General features: G+C 63.8%; 1 protein-coding gene across 2 annotated transcripts in view; it reads right to left on the minus strand.

The window, feature by feature from the left end:
• Positions 1-13,982, minus strand: part of HSPG2 (heparan sulfate proteoglycan 2) — a 97,428-nt gene that overhangs the window by 4,774 nt on the left and 78,672 nt on the right. For both annotated transcript variants that reach the window (XM_020281103.2, XM_075994835.1), the window contains exons 65-91: positions 13,121-13,272; positions 12,602-12,743; positions 12,061-12,212; positions 11,531-11,672; positions 11,298-11,438; positions 10,847-10,981; positions 10,427-10,608; positions 9,868-10,063; positions 9,426-9,605; positions 8,884-9,144; positions 7,592-7,796; positions 6,965-7,062; positions 6,301-6,567; positions 5,448-5,557; positions 5,105-5,252; positions 4,909-5,025; positions 4,215-4,326; positions 3,384-3,528; positions 3,198-3,297; positions 2,946-3,055; positions 2,718-2,826; positions 2,023-2,121; positions 1,428-1,649; positions 935-1,179; positions 387-558; positions 175-297; positions 31-87 (exon numbers count right to left, since the gene is read on the minus strand). In XM_020281103.2, the coding sequence (XP_020136692.2) occupies positions 31-87; positions 175-297; positions 387-558; positions 935-1,179; positions 1,428-1,649; positions 2,023-2,121; positions 2,718-2,826; positions 2,946-3,055; positions 3,198-3,297; positions 3,384-3,528; positions 4,215-4,326; positions 4,909-5,025; positions 5,105-5,252; positions 5,448-5,557; positions 6,301-6,567; positions 6,965-7,062; positions 7,592-7,796; positions 8,884-9,144; positions 9,426-9,605; positions 9,868-10,063; positions 10,427-10,608; positions 10,847-10,981; positions 11,298-11,438; positions 11,531-11,672; positions 12,061-12,212; positions 12,602-12,743; positions 13,121-13,272 (4,122 nt within the window). The remainder of the gene's footprint in view (positions 1-30; positions 88-174; positions 298-386; positions 559-934; positions 1,180-1,427; positions 1,650-2,022; positions 2,122-2,717; positions 2,827-2,945; positions 3,056-3,197; positions 3,298-3,383; positions 3,529-4,214; positions 4,327-4,908; positions 5,026-5,104; positions 5,253-5,447; positions 5,558-6,300; positions 6,568-6,964; positions 7,063-7,591; positions 7,797-8,883; positions 9,145-9,425; positions 9,606-9,867; positions 10,064-10,426; positions 10,609-10,846; positions 10,982-11,297; positions 11,439-11,530; positions 11,673-12,060; positions 12,213-12,601; positions 12,744-13,120; positions 13,273-13,982) is intronic.

The following is a 13,982-nucleotide window of genomic DNA, read 5'->3' on the forward strand; positions in this document are numbered from 1 at the left end:
GAGGCTTTGGTGCCAGCCACGAGTACTCACCGTTGCCCCCGCTGCCTTCGAGGTGCCATTCGGACTCCGCTATGCCATGTTCAGAGCCTGTGGGGAAGGGGCATCCAGTTGGTGGGCACAGACACCCGTGGGTACCGTGTCCAGCCCCAGGGCGCCAAGAGGGAAGTGCAGTACCTTGCTGGCAGCGTGGGCCAGAGAACCCGGGGAGGCAGAGGCAGCGGGTGCCCTGGCAGGTGCCCCCGTGCAGACAGGGCTCTCGGAGCTGGCAGGGGCTCTCCTCGTGCTCACAGAGGTCTCCTGCGGGCGGGGGGGGGCGAGTGGGTGGGTGGGTGCGGGCTGCTGACCTCCGTGCCCCTCCCTGCGGGTGCCCTGGGCAGCTCCCCCACCTTTGAAGCCGTCTCGACACAGGCACTGGAACTCGTACTCGCCAGCGGGCATGCACGTGGCGCCGTGCTGGCACGGCTGGCCCTCGCAGGGGGAGCTGTCGTAGCACTGCCCGACGCCCCGGCTGCCCAGGAAGCTGTAGGTGAGGTCTAGCCGCTTGCCGTTCACCGACACCTGTGGGCACAGGGACGCTGGGGGACTCAAAGGGCACGGGGGGCTGAGGCCCAGGTGTACCAGTGTTCCAGCAGAGAGAGGAATGCGGCAGAGGACGCCGGGAGCCCACGCTGCCACCCGAGTGGCAGCACGGGATTCTAGGTGAGGGAGGGAGGCACAGTGGAAAATGAGTGCCCGCCCTGTGCCAGGAACGCCCATCCGTGCCGTCAGTCCTCAGTCCAACCCTTCAAAGTAGGTGCTATCATCCCCATGTTACAGGGGAGGAAACTGAGGCTTGGAGGGTAAGCGTCCGGGCCCTCAGCTCCAGGCCAGCTGCAGGCGGAGGGCCCCATCTGCCCCCCTCCCATCCACGTGCCCTCTGCGGGCTGCTCCTCACCTCGCCCACGCAGCCTCGGAAGTGAGCGCTCACGTTGGTGGCTGGGGACAGTGGCACAGAGGGCTCCACGCCACCCAGGTAGAGGGGCGTGTGCAGGTTGAGGCCCTGGCTCTTGCCGGGCGAGGAGCGCAGCACGGGGCGTCCTGCGTTCACCCGCAGGCTGCCGTCCTTGTTGAGGCGCTCAGCAGACACGTGGTGCCAGCGGCCCAGGGCCAGGGGCTCAGTGCTCCGCAGAACGGCCAGGCCTGGGGAGGACGCCGGGCAGGGTTGGGGACGAGCGGCTCCCTGCCCTGCCCACCACATGCAGATGGGAGCTCCCAGCGGCCTTCGGCTATTCCAGGGGAGGAGCCCAGAGGTCTAGGGACTTGCCTGAGTCACACATGGAGGGAAGGAACGTGCGCAAAGTGGGGTCTGACTCCTGGATATATGCCTCCCTGGGGCACAGAGAGCTAAGGAGGGCACAAAGATTGGCATCCGGAGGCCCGGTGCTTACCTGACCCCAACTCGTAGCGGAACTCCAGGTGGCCGCCAGCCATCGCCAGGGACACGAAGTCCTCCACGGGCCCGCTCCGCCCCCCGCTGAACAGCAGGATGCCGTCGGGCGCGAGCGGCTTGAACTCCACATCCAGGCGTAGCTCGTGATGCGTGTTGGTGAGCGGTGGCAGTGCCAGGTAGGAGCCGGAGCCCGACAGGGAGGGGGTGGTCACCGTCACACCTGCAGCAGCCACAGCCCAGCCGGGGCAGTGGGGACACTGGAGTCCCAGGTAGGCACCAGCTACTCAGCCTTCCTCGGGGACCCCCGCCCACCTCACTCTGCAGGCCTGAGGCTCAGGCTGGCTGGGCAGCAGCTGCAGCCGCACGTGGGTCAGGCAGACCGGGCTGGGAGGAGCTCCAGTAGGACAGGGGTCCTCTTTGGGGACCCCTGTGTAAGGATTCAGGCCAATTAGAAGTGTGGCCAGGTGGCTTTGAGACCCTCTGGCTCAGGAATAATCTCACCATCCGTAGGGCCCCTCGTGGCCTCAGCGTGCCCTGCCCGGCTTCCCCAGCCATCACGGGGACCTGGGGCTCTCTGGCTGGGCTCCACTCACCTTCCTCACACCTTATCCCAGAGCGGCCCAAGTGACAGCGGCAGGTGTAGCCTCGACCGTCGGGCCGGTTCACACAGGTGGCGTCGGGCCCACAGGCCTCTGCGGGGCACACAGGCCAGTGAGGAGCACACTGAGGTGGCTCAGGAGCAGGTTGGGCCCTGATGCCAAGCCCTGCCCATCACACCTGGGGGGCCTTGGCTGGTTAGGGCTGGGCCAGCCCAGGAGGGCCAGCCCAGGAGGCTGAGGGGAGGGGATGGATCAGGACACGGGGTGGAGCCTGAGGCTGGGCAGGGGGTGGCAGGGGGAGAGTGAACGAGTGACGGTGTGTCTGTGTGTTCCTGAAAGACTGTGCCTGGGTGACAGTGAGGGGTGAGGAGTACCTGGGTGGCAGGTAATGGGTGAGTACCTGGGTAACAAGCCAGGAAGGTGGCAGTGATCGGGGGTGTGTGTGGTGGCCACGGCCAGGGGCTTGGCAAGTACTTGGCTAGCAGTGTTGGAGGGGGCAGGCAGCAGTGAGGGGTGGGGGGTCTGGGTAGCAGAGATGGGGATCAGTGTCTGGGGGGAGTGGGAAGGACATAGGTCAGAGAGGTGGGGTGTGGACGTACCCCTGCAGTTGGGGTGGGGGTGGACACGAAGGGGTGGCAACAGCCAGAGGCCAGCACCAGAGGTGACAGTGGCAGTGTGGGGGTACGTACCTGGATGGCAGTGCAGGGCCTGCGAGTGCTCGCAGCGGCTCCCGGTGAAGCCCGATGGGCAGACGCACACGTAGCTGCTGCTCTCCGAGTCGTGGCACTGGCCCCCATTCTGCAAAGCAGCCCCCAGAAGTGATCCCAAGAATACTCAGGACCCCCATTCCCCCAGGGCCAGCCAGGGCTGAGGGCAGTGGCTGGGGCGTCGGGTGGTGCGTGCGGGTGTGGGCTCACCTGGCAGGGCCGGTCCCGACAGGTGGGGCAGTGGGAGATGCCGTGTGCCGTGAGGTTGAGGTCGTGGAAGACGATCTCCTCACCCTGGATGCGCAGCTCCCGGACGCAGCCTGGGGCGGGGAGGTGGGATTAGTGCGGGCAGGGTGCCGGGGAGCCTGCCCACCCCAGCCCAACCCTGGGGTGCCCTCCCAGGCTCTGCCCACCAGCAAGGTGAGGCTCAGCCCCGGCTGGAGGGGCTGGGGTGGGGCGCACCTATGAAGCCACTGCTCAGCCCGGCCTTGGGGATGGCACCGTAGTCGGGGTAGCCGCCCAGGTAGAGCTCCTCATTCAGGTCCAGGCCCTGGAACTTGCCCTGGGGAGTGGGGAGGTCAGGAATGGCGACAGAGGCTGGGCAGGGGCGGGACGGGGTGGGGGATGAGGCACAGGGTCGAGTCTCACCTGGGAGGTCCCGTTGACCGGGGCCAGGCTGCCCACAATCAGGGAGCCCTGGGTGAGGCTGCGCAGGATAGTCACGGTGTGGAACTGGCCCAGGGCCAGCGGCGTGGGGTGGCGGATGGTGGCCATACCAGAGCCTGCGTCAAACCTGCCCCATGGGTGGCCCGGGCAGGAGAGAGTAGATATGGAGTTTGTAAGAAGGGGTGGGGCCCAGCTGGACGGAGGGGCACCAGAGGAGGGATGTCACCACTTCCTATATCCTGGCCCAGGGATGCCCCAGTTCCTGTCCTTGCCATGGCCTCCCCCCATGACTTGCCCTGTCCCTTGGCTGGGTCTTCTCTCTCCACATCCTTTCCCTGGAGCTATTTCAGAGCACCCACGGGGCTCCCATGACCCCGGGCTCCAGGGGCTTGTGGCCTGGCACCTGGCCTCATGTTTCTCTGAGCACTCCTGTCTCTCTGAGATCACCTTGTTCCTTCCTTCTTTGTGGCTTGTCTTCCCCAACTAGAATATACCTTCCCACGTGGGCTAGAACTTGACCTGCTTTGCTTATGCCTGTATCAGTGCCTGGCACATAGTAGGTGTTTAGCAATAGCTGTTGAAGAAAGGAAGGGAGGGAGGGAGGGAGGGAGGGAGGAAGGAAGGAAGGAAGGAATCCTGGCCTGCAGCAGCCCCTCCTCCTGACAGGCACATAGTGCCTGCCCCAGCAGATCGCCTGGTCGCCAAGGGAAACGCCCACAGCTCCTTCTCCTCCAGGATCTCCTCCGTATAACCGGCCCAGGGTGGTGTGGCCTGTGTCCAGTCCCCCTGCAAGGGGGATGCCGGGGGTCTCACCGGAACTCGGGCCTCCCGCCCACGAGGCCGAAGGAGATGAAGTCGGGTTGCCTGTTGGCCAGGTTGGTGGGGCTCCCCGGGGTCCGCTTCTGCCCGTTGTACAGCAGCATCCCTGGGCGGGCACAGCCGTGTCAGGGGCTTCCGTCCAGCCCCGGCCCCCGTCCACCCCACCCTGGGAATGTGCCCCGCTCTTCAGCCTGCCCGGTCTCGGACAGCCATCCCTCCCTTGGCACGCCTGGCACAGCCAGGCCTTCTCACTACCTCGGGCCGGCCCTGGACAGGAGGGCCGGCCCGTGGACGTGCTTTGCACGCTCTGGGGGTCACCCCACGGTGGGGAGGCAGGCGGAGACTCACCCGAGTAGAGGAGGAGGCCTGGACAGTGAAAGTCAGAGACCCGGAGAGATGAGAGAGAGAGAGGAGGACGGGTGAGAGGTGGGAGGGAATGGAGGGAGGAAGGTGTAGAGGCAGGCGAGGAAGGTGGGACAGGCGGCAGCGGCGGTGGAGACCAGATGTGGCAGAGGCGGGAGGAGGAGCAGAGGCGTGAGAGAGGGCCCGAGGCCTGGGGACCCCTGGACAGCGGGGGCCAAGGGAGCTGGGTGGGGGTGGGGCACGGCCAGGCTCATGCCAGGACGGCGGTTACTCCGTGAGATGCCCCGCCCCGGGCAGGCCCCCTCAAACCGACTCTCCCGCTCACCATCGGCTGAGTCGGGCCGGAAGGTGATCTTGATCTCGAACTTCCTGTAGGCGTCCTTGATGGTGGGCAGCGGCAGGAAGGAGTGCGGCGTCTGCGTGAAGTAGGGCACCACCCGCTCTGCCGGCAGAGAGCACAGCTGGGGACGACGCCCGCCCGGGAGCGCAGGGACCTGCCAGTTCCTGGGGCGCTGTCTTACCTGGCACCTGCAGATGGGTGAAGGCTTTGACCCTGCCCTGGCGGTTCGTGGCGGTGCAGACGTAGGTGCCCGCGTCCTCAGGCCGGACCGCGGGCAGCATCAGCATGTTGTTCTCCAGGCGGCTGTCGGGGGGCAGGTCGCCGTCCAGCTGCGAACACAGCAGCACTGGGGACTCACAGAGGCCCCGACCCTTGCCCCACGCTTCCAGGGCGCCTGCCTCCCACCCCTGCCTCGGGCCCCTTCCAGCACTGAGCACTGACTCTTTGCCAAGCCTGTGCCAGGTTCCTGGGGACGCTGAGACGGTTCGGACCTGGTCCCGGCGGGCCCCCTGCCCAGCATTTACCTTGCTCCAGCTGATGTTGGGCGTGGGGTAGCCCGAGGCCATGCAGGGGAAGACGGCTGCAGAACCAGCAGGCACGCGGACCTCCGGGGGCGTGGAGATCTGGGGCAAGGCTGAGAGGTGGGGAAGGGACACAGGCCATCAACATGACGACAGCTGCCATCTGTGTGCCCAGCCTGTGCTCACTTAAGCCTCACACGGCCCTCCGAACGGAGATACTACGTCCCACTTTACAGACAAAGAAATCGTGGCTTAGAGGGGAGAAGTGGCTGCTCACTCCGGGTGGCACAGGTGGAACTGGGCGGAGGCAGGGTTCAGGGCCGGGTCTATTTGACTCTGCAGCCCTGAGACCTCTTCAGCACACCAGGCAGAAAATTGTGCAGCTTTGGAGACTGAGTCGGGGGTACTAGGGCAGTATGGGTGAGTAGGGTGGGGAGCAAGTCATAGGCTTGGGGTAAACAGGTACTGTCTTAATGAAAACACAGTACTTGTGCCTGCCCTGCACTTGCTGTCCTTGTCCCCCTCTATTACGTCTGCTTTGCGTGTATGTCATGTCTCTGCCATCAGGCTGGGCTGCAGGTCTCCCCCGTCAGAGCAGGCACTCCCCGTAGGCGAGGACTATGTGTCTTTTCCCCTCTTGATGCCCCATGGCATAGCTCCTTCCCTGTAAGTTCCAGCCTGCCCTGGGGGATGCTCATTTTTATCTCCTAGTGCCTTCACTTGTAATGAAACCCACCCCCTAAACACACACCATAGAAAATCCCCCAAGAGAGTGGAAAGGAAGAGGACAGCAGGCAGGCAGGGGACGGCCACACGAGAAGCCCCTGCCCCACACGCCAGCCCCACCAGCCTTCACCTTGCACGAGCAGCAGCACGTGGGACTGGGTGGTGCCGGCGGCATTGGTGGCGGTGCAGCGGTACTGTCCCGCGTCGGCCAGCTCCACGTGGGCGATCCTGACGACGCCTCCGCTCTGCACGATGCCAGGCCGCAGGCGCCCTCCAACTTTGCTCCACGTCACCTGAGGCTTGGGGTCACCCAGGGCCAGGCACTCGAACTCCACGGCGTGGCCGACCACCACGGTCTGCACAGAGGTGCGGATGTTGATGAGCACCGAGGGCAGGGCTGGGGAGGAGGGAGGCAGAGGCCCGGTGAGATCGATCCCCAGGAAAGGTGAACACGGGAGCCCTAGGCATTCATTCATTCATCATTCACTTTTTCACCCGTTCACGCAGATCACACTTGTTTGCTCTTTTGCCTGTGCATCTACTCACTATGTGTCCGCTCATTCATTCTTTTTTAAATTGGTTTTTTTTTTTTTTGAGATGGTCTCACTTCTTGTCTCCCTTGCAGTATTCTACAAGCACCCTCACTCTATGCTAGACATAAACAAGGTAAAATAGAATAATTCTCTTTATTCTTACACATTGATTCCTGGGGAACATGGTCCCAGCCTAGTGTCCCCGTCCCCTTCTAATCTCTGTCCCCTGCCCTTGGCAGAGGCCTGAAGCCACCCTCCTACCTTGGACAACCAGCTGGGCGCTGGCCTGGGCCTGCCCCCAAGGTCCGTGGGCCTGACAAACATATGTCCCTTGGCAGCTCTGGTCCAAGTTCTGGATTCTATACAGAAAAGTAAGAAGACAGGGAGTAAAAACAATAGATGAGAATGCTTTGCAACTATGTGGGAGTTAAAGCTGACATGGATCAGCATACAATGTCAACTTCTAGTCTCCCAATAACCACACAAGGGTGGCAGGCAGGGTGGGGGGTGCCACACCCACTTTAGACAAAGGCCTGTGGACTAGAGCTCCAGACTGCACTGTTACCAATAGCAGAGCTGAGCTCTGGGGTCGTTAGTGTATATCTGGCCCCAGAGCCTGTTTCTCTTTCCTCCAGTAATAACACAAATATGGGCGGCTGTTTACTAAGGGCCTTCCACGCACCAGGCACTGTGCAAGTGCCTTAGATCTCACTTCAGTCTTATATAACCCATTGTACAGCTGAGAAAACTGAGGCTCAGAGAGAGGTAAAGTGACTTGTCCAAGAACACTGCTTCGTGCCGAGCCCCTAGGGCAGGTATTCTAACTCAGCCCTACTGTGAGCCTCAGGCCGGGGTGCCCCGGCCCAGTCCTGCCCCTGCTCCACTCACCGAAGCACCCCATCCTGCACGCTGTGGCCAGGAGGCAGCTGACCCCCTTCCTTGAACCAACGGAGCTGGGTGCCCCGGTCGCTGGGCACGGCACAGTGGAACTCAACACTGGCCCCGATGCTCCTGGTCTCCAGCTGAGGTGTGACCTGCACGCTGGGTGTGGGTCCTGCCGGGCCGGCGGTGGCAGGGAGAGAGCCGGAGGGGCCTGCGGGGACACGTGTGTGTGATGTCCCCGGTGCCCTCCCCAGAGTCCCGGGAAACCCTCAACATTCAAGTGACGTTCTTCTCCTGGTAGCCTCTCTAGCCAGGGAACAAACGCCGTTCGGAGGCACATTCATCTGCTCTCGCGCAGTCACTCAGGCAACAGGGAAGGAGGCCTGTGGAGTGGGGGGCTCTGGCTCCACAGCTCTGGCTTTGGGGTGCGGGCGGCCGCACATGACAAGAGAGGAGGGGCTCGGGCATTTTAAGGAAGGACAGCAAAGGCTATGGTGGCTGCGGTCTAAGATGAGGAATCCGGGAACGTGGCTGTGGTGAGGACGTCTGCACGTGCAGGGCGGGTGGGAGGGCGGGTGCAGACGCGAATCGATCCTGTTTGCTCAGTGCCCGTTAAGAGCCCCAGGACAGACATCCACACACCTGTCTAACGTGGCCTATGTGGGCGGCAGCATTCTCTCCATGTACAGATGAGGAAACTGAGGCTCAAAAGGTTAAATGGCGTGGCCAAGGTTGCACAGCTAGCAAGTGACCAAGCTGTGCTTTGAACCCGGGTCTATCAGGCTCCAGAGCCCAGGCTCTTGGCCAGTGGGCTACACCTGGCTTGGCATCGTTGATGTAGGGGACCCCAGAGACGCTGATGCTCCGGACACGCTGGGCTGGGCGCTGCCTGTCACTCACTCTCTGCCGTCCCTGTCACGCATTTACCCAGCCTGTCCTGGGCCCTGTGGCAGATTAGCCCAGGCCTGCTGAGACCGGGTCAAGGCCCTGTCCCGAGCGTCCTCGCCGTCTGGCAGGGGAGGCAGGCTGCTATTAACGTAACATACTCGCTTCCTCTGGCAGCGCACGGTCAGTGCCGAGGGAAGAAGCAGCCGCGAGGGCTGGAAGAGCCGAGAACACGGCAATGGAGGGTTTCCTGGAGGTAGCAAGCCCACCGCAGGCCGTGGAGAATGTGGGCGAGGTGGGGTAACTCTCCAGGTGGGGTAACGGAGGGAGGCCTTCGGACCCCAACTGCCAGGCCCCATGTACCCAGGGCTGGGTCATCGAGGGCCCGCCCACCCTGAGCAGGGGCTGCTTACCTTGGACGAGCAGCTGGGCAAAGGCCTCAGCCAAGCCCACCTTGTTGGTGACCTGGCAGCGGTAGCGGCCTGAGTCCTCGGGGGCCACGTGCTCGAAGTGCAGCAGCTCGTTCCTGGCAGTCGCCCTGGCGGGAAGGCCGCCGCCCACGCGGCTCCACTGGAAGGTGAGCGGGTGTGTCCCGTGCGCCAGGCACTGGAGCTGCACCGTCTCCCCTGCCCGCACCGAGGCGTGCTCCGGAACCGTGGTGGCGTAGGGCGGGCCTGCACGGGAAGGACGCAGAGTCAGGGTGGCGAAGGGCAGAGGTCAGCATGGCAGCAGTTGGACAAAGGACCAGGGGGCTGGACGGTGAACCCGGAGGACGGGGGATGAAGAGAGCGGAGGTGCCAGGAGTGGGGTGGGTGTCGGGCAAGGGCAAGCTCTGGGTCCCTGAGGTGCATGTGGTCTCTGGATGGGTTCTGTCCACAGTGGAGCCTGGTGGGGGAACTCGGAACTCCATGCAGTGCACAGAGGGGAGCCCCGAAAGATGGGGTGAGCGCCTTACTCTCCACGTGCAGGACGACGGTGGCCTCAGAGTGCCCGGTGGGGCTGGTGGCATTGCAGATGTACTGCCCCGAGTCCTGCTGGGCGACCCTCGGGATGATCAGTGTGTCACCTTCCAGCTGGTGCTGCCAGGGCAGCGGGGAGCGCAGCTTGGACCAGTGGATGGTGGGCGCGGGGCTGCCTGTGGAGGAGAGTGGAAGGAGGCAGAGGTGGCTGGGCTGCCCCCACGGGCCAGCTGAGGGTGGCAGTGATGGGGGAGGGGCCTGGGTGGTCCTGCCCTCCTGGGGGCCACTAAGTGGACACCTCAGCCATCACTGGGGGATGCTATCGGCAAAGTCTGCCCTGCCCCCCGTCTCTGGGCATGATGTCATCTCCAGGTATCATGTGTCTACACATCAGGCCCCGAGGCTCTGCCAGCCCTGTGCACCAGCCCCCGGCCACACCTGTGGCTGAGCAGCGCAGGGTGGCCGTGTGTCCAGCCTCCACGGTCAGCTCGGTTTCTTCCACCTCAGCCTGGGGGGCCCCTGGGGCCACGGTGCCAGTGTCCACGATCACCTCCACCCGCTTCTGTGCTGTGCCCAGCGCATTTTGGGCGAGGCACACATAGGTGCCTGCGTCTGACGGTTCTGCTGACGCAATCTGGCAGAAAGAGGAGGTTACCAAGTGGGGACACAGACATCGGCCCCTACTCTGGCTTGGTTTTCCCCCCTTCTTGTGCCCTTCCCTTGGCTTCCAGCCTCCCACCTGGCTGCTTGAGGCCTCACCTCAGGGCACCCCACGCGTCCATCCGTCCACATGGCCATCAGCCCACCCATCCTTCCACACACTTTCTTCCTTCCTCCCTCTCGTGTTCCAACTACTCATCCTACACCCGTCCCATCTCTCCCTTCCTCTCTCCATCCATGCGCCCCCAGCTGCCCTGCGCTGCTCTCTCCCCACGCCCCTGCTGGAGGCGGGGCCCTGGCCTGCACTCAGACCCCGAGGTGAAAGGCCTGGCCTCACCTGCAGCACCATGTGGCTGTCCAGGTGCCCGTACGCCCGCTGCTCCAGCTTGGCAGGGGTGCCGATCCGGGTCCACCGAGCAGAGGAGCGAGGCTCCCCGGCGCTGACGCACTCCAGGGTGACGGCCTTTCCCGCTCTCACCCGCACGGGGCCCTCAGGGAGCACGGACACTGTAGGGGGCCCTGCCCGGAGGAATGACACGTGCTGACACACGTGCGGGGCTGGCCACGTGCAGCATCACGACCCCAGCCCTGTAACTGCTGGGCGGGCGCCAGTCTCCCCACTGCTCTGAGGTGGAAACTGAGGCTCAGAGGGGGGAGAATGCCCACGAGGGAGTCGGTGGCGGAAGCGGGATTTAAACCTGGAGGACGGTGAGCTGGGACTCGGGAGGACAGAGCCCCGGGGTGGACGCCTCCTCACCGTGCACATTGAGGGTCACGACGCTCTGGGCCACGCCATAGGCATTGGAGGCCACGCAGCGGTAGGCACCGTGGTTGCCGGGCCGGGCGCCCACGATGCTGATGATGGAGCCGTTGGGGCTGATGCGGACGTTGTCTGTGGGGTTGCAGGGAGAGAGGGCACTGGGGTCGGCCTGGTCCTTCTCTTACCTGGTGCTGCCAGCTGGGGCCCCTCCGCCCCAAGCACCTGGCCCCTCCGGAGTCATAGATGGCAGACAATAAAAACGTCCTTGGAGACTCCTGGGTCCACATCCCTCACCATACGATGTGGACGCTGAGGCCCCGAGAGGGAAGGGCCTTCCCCAGGGCCACACGGGGCATTTGGTGCATCCCTGCCTGCTGCCCCGCCCTGGCACACCGTGGGGATGACCGTCCGTCACGCCTGCCTCCAGCCGCCCACCCGCCTGGCTCACCCTCCAGCTCTTGGTTCCGCGCCTTCCACTCCAGGGTGACGGGGGCTGCGCCCTCGTGGAGGAGGCACTTGAAGCTGGCGTCCTGTCCCTGCTGCACGGTGCTACTGGGCGGGTCGATGGAGATGACTGGGCTCCGCAGGCCTGGGGCGGAGGGCGGAGGTCCGGGCTGAGCAGGGGGCCCTGCCTCGGCCCTGCCGTCCCTCCTCCCTCGCCAGGGCATCCGCCGCACTCACGGTAGGAAGAGCCCGCACTGGGTGGGATGGTGACCGTGAAGGAGGCCTCCTGTGGAGGGCCGGAGCCGCTGGCCACGCGGCACACGTACTCTCCCGCGTCGGCCGGGGACACGTGGTGGAGGCGCAGCTGGGAGCCGTGGGTCTGCCGGAGCGAGGACGGGCAGCCGTCAGGCCAGAGCCCTGGGACAGGGAAGTCCCCGAGCCCAGCTCTGCCGGTACCCAGAAGTTCTCCACGGGTCTCGGGCACTCGGGGCTCCAGCTGGTGGGCGTGGAGGAAGCCCCACTCACAGAAGCCTAGTGAGAAGTCCCACCCACTCACTCTATAGCAGGGAAACTGAGGCTCAAGAAGTGGCTCAGCAGCAGAGCCAGGAGAAAAGCCCAGGCCTCTCAACACCCAGGCTAGTGAACTCTTCCCCCCCCCCAGGTATTTTATCCCCTGTGGTCCCTAAGCAGGCTGGAGTTTGCATGAGGTTTGGGTGCAGCTTGACTCCTTGCCTGCCCTGGAATTGGCCCCATCCTGGCCCCTGTACCTGGTGCCGGGCGGGGAGGCTGCCCCCGCGCTTGTGCCAGGTGACCTGGGCGTGGGGCTGCCCGGGCACCACGCAGCTCAGATCCAGGGTCTGCCCCTCAGCCACGTGTGAGGAGGAGGCCTCGATGTGGATGGGCTGGGCCAGTCCCGGAGCTGTGGGCACAGGGGGTGGGTGAGAGGGGCCATTGAGGCTGATGGGTCCTCCTGGAGCCACAGTGGCTTGATGGTGCGTGAGAGGCCATCCTCCATTCCCCTAAGAGGCTTGGGGAACTAAGGTACTAGGGTACTAAGATGCCATCATGATACCCAGGGCTGGTTGCTGGGAGGGACCAAAGAACGGCCAGAGACTAGAGCCACAGCGGCAGCTAGTCAGGCTTTGGCTGTCACCAGATTTGGGAACACGAGGTCGGCTTGATCCTCAGCTGTAGATAACCCCACTCCTAGGCAACAACGGGGGCCCTGCTGGGACGCCAGATTGGAGCATGGCCAGGAGGGCCCCCACACCTAGGCCCTAGCATGGCACACTGATCCTTGTCACTCACCAGGAATGGGGCTCGGGCTGGAGGCCTCAATCGTGACCAGGACAGATGCCTCCAGGGTGCCTGAGCTTCCGGTCACTTGGCATGAGTACTCCCCAGAGTCGGCAGGGGACACCTGGTTCAGTCTCAGCAAGGGGCCGTGAACCTGGACAAGGTAGGGGGGGAGTGGGGAGAGTGGGCTGGGAGGCCAAGGCCTTCAGATGCCCAAAGCCTCTTGTACCCAGGACTGTCACCCACAGCCATTAGACATTGTGGAGCATACATTTATTATGACATTTTCTCTGGGAGGAGGAAGTCAGATGTCTTGAGTAAGAGGTGTCCTTTTCTGTTTTGCACCAAGGTGCTGTGGGGCTGGTGGTGGCCCTGCTGCGCCCAGCCTGCTCTCGGCTTCCTGACTCCAGCAATCTCCTGCCATAGTTCCCCCCAAGCCCTGGCTGCTGGGGCCACTTCCCTTCAGGGCAGGGTTCAGACAGGACTGTGGGGGTGGGGGCGGGGTGCGTCCTGCTCTCTCCAGCCCCTTACCTGGTGCCGGGCGGGGAGGCTGCCCCCGCGCCTGTGCCAGGTGACCTGGGCGTGGGCCTGCCCGGGCACCACGCACTTCAGATCCAGGGTCTGCCCCTCGGCCACTCGAGAGGAGGAGGTCTCGATGCGGATGGGTGGTGCTCCGCCTGCGGCTGGGGCACAGGGGGAGGTCGGTGAGCTGGGACTCCCATTGCTGTGCCCCAGCCCCTCCCCTGGGCGCCCAGATGTGCAGACCAGAGGCCATCTGGGGAGCGGCTTCTCTCCTTTCCCATTCTAGAGGCTTGGACCAGCGGGCTTGCCCGGGGTGGGAGGTGGAGGCGCGTCACTGTCCTGGAGCCACTCCCAGGCAACGGACCCACCACGTCCTCCCCTTCCCACGTTCCCAGTGCCACTGGGGCCCGGCCTGGGGGTCAGGCACCTCCACATGGTTTGCTAACGTTTGCCAGACTCAAATGGTGTGTGGCTAAAAACCCAGACTCAGGCCAGATTGCCTGGGTTCAAATCCCAGCTCTGCCACTTACTAGTCATGTGACCTTTGGGAAGTTACTTCACCTTTCTGAGTCTCAGTTTCCCCATTTGTAAAATGGAGAGAACAATCACACCTATCTTAAAGGGCCGTGGGGAGGATGAAATGAATCGATATGTGTAATTATCCCAGGGCCCGGCACCTAGGAAGTGCTCGATCACACCCATCACTCAGCCACCTGTGCGCTACTGTCGAGATTTCTGCCATGGAGCGCACAGCGCGCTACTGATTACTGCACACCTTCCTTTCCATAGATCCACTCTACAGAACCTTAAATCCTTAGCCCCATTACAGGCAACGATTTCCATGAAATAAGGACACGTCTGATGTGTTTCC

This window comes from Microcebus murinus, chromosome 2 (assembly GCF_040939455.1).
Source record: "Microcebus murinus isolate Inina chromosome 2, M.murinus_Inina_mat1.0, whole genome shotgun sequence".
NCBI classification, from domain to species: domain Eukaryota; kingdom Metazoa; phylum Chordata; class Mammalia; order Primates; family Cheirogaleidae; genus Microcebus; species Microcebus murinus.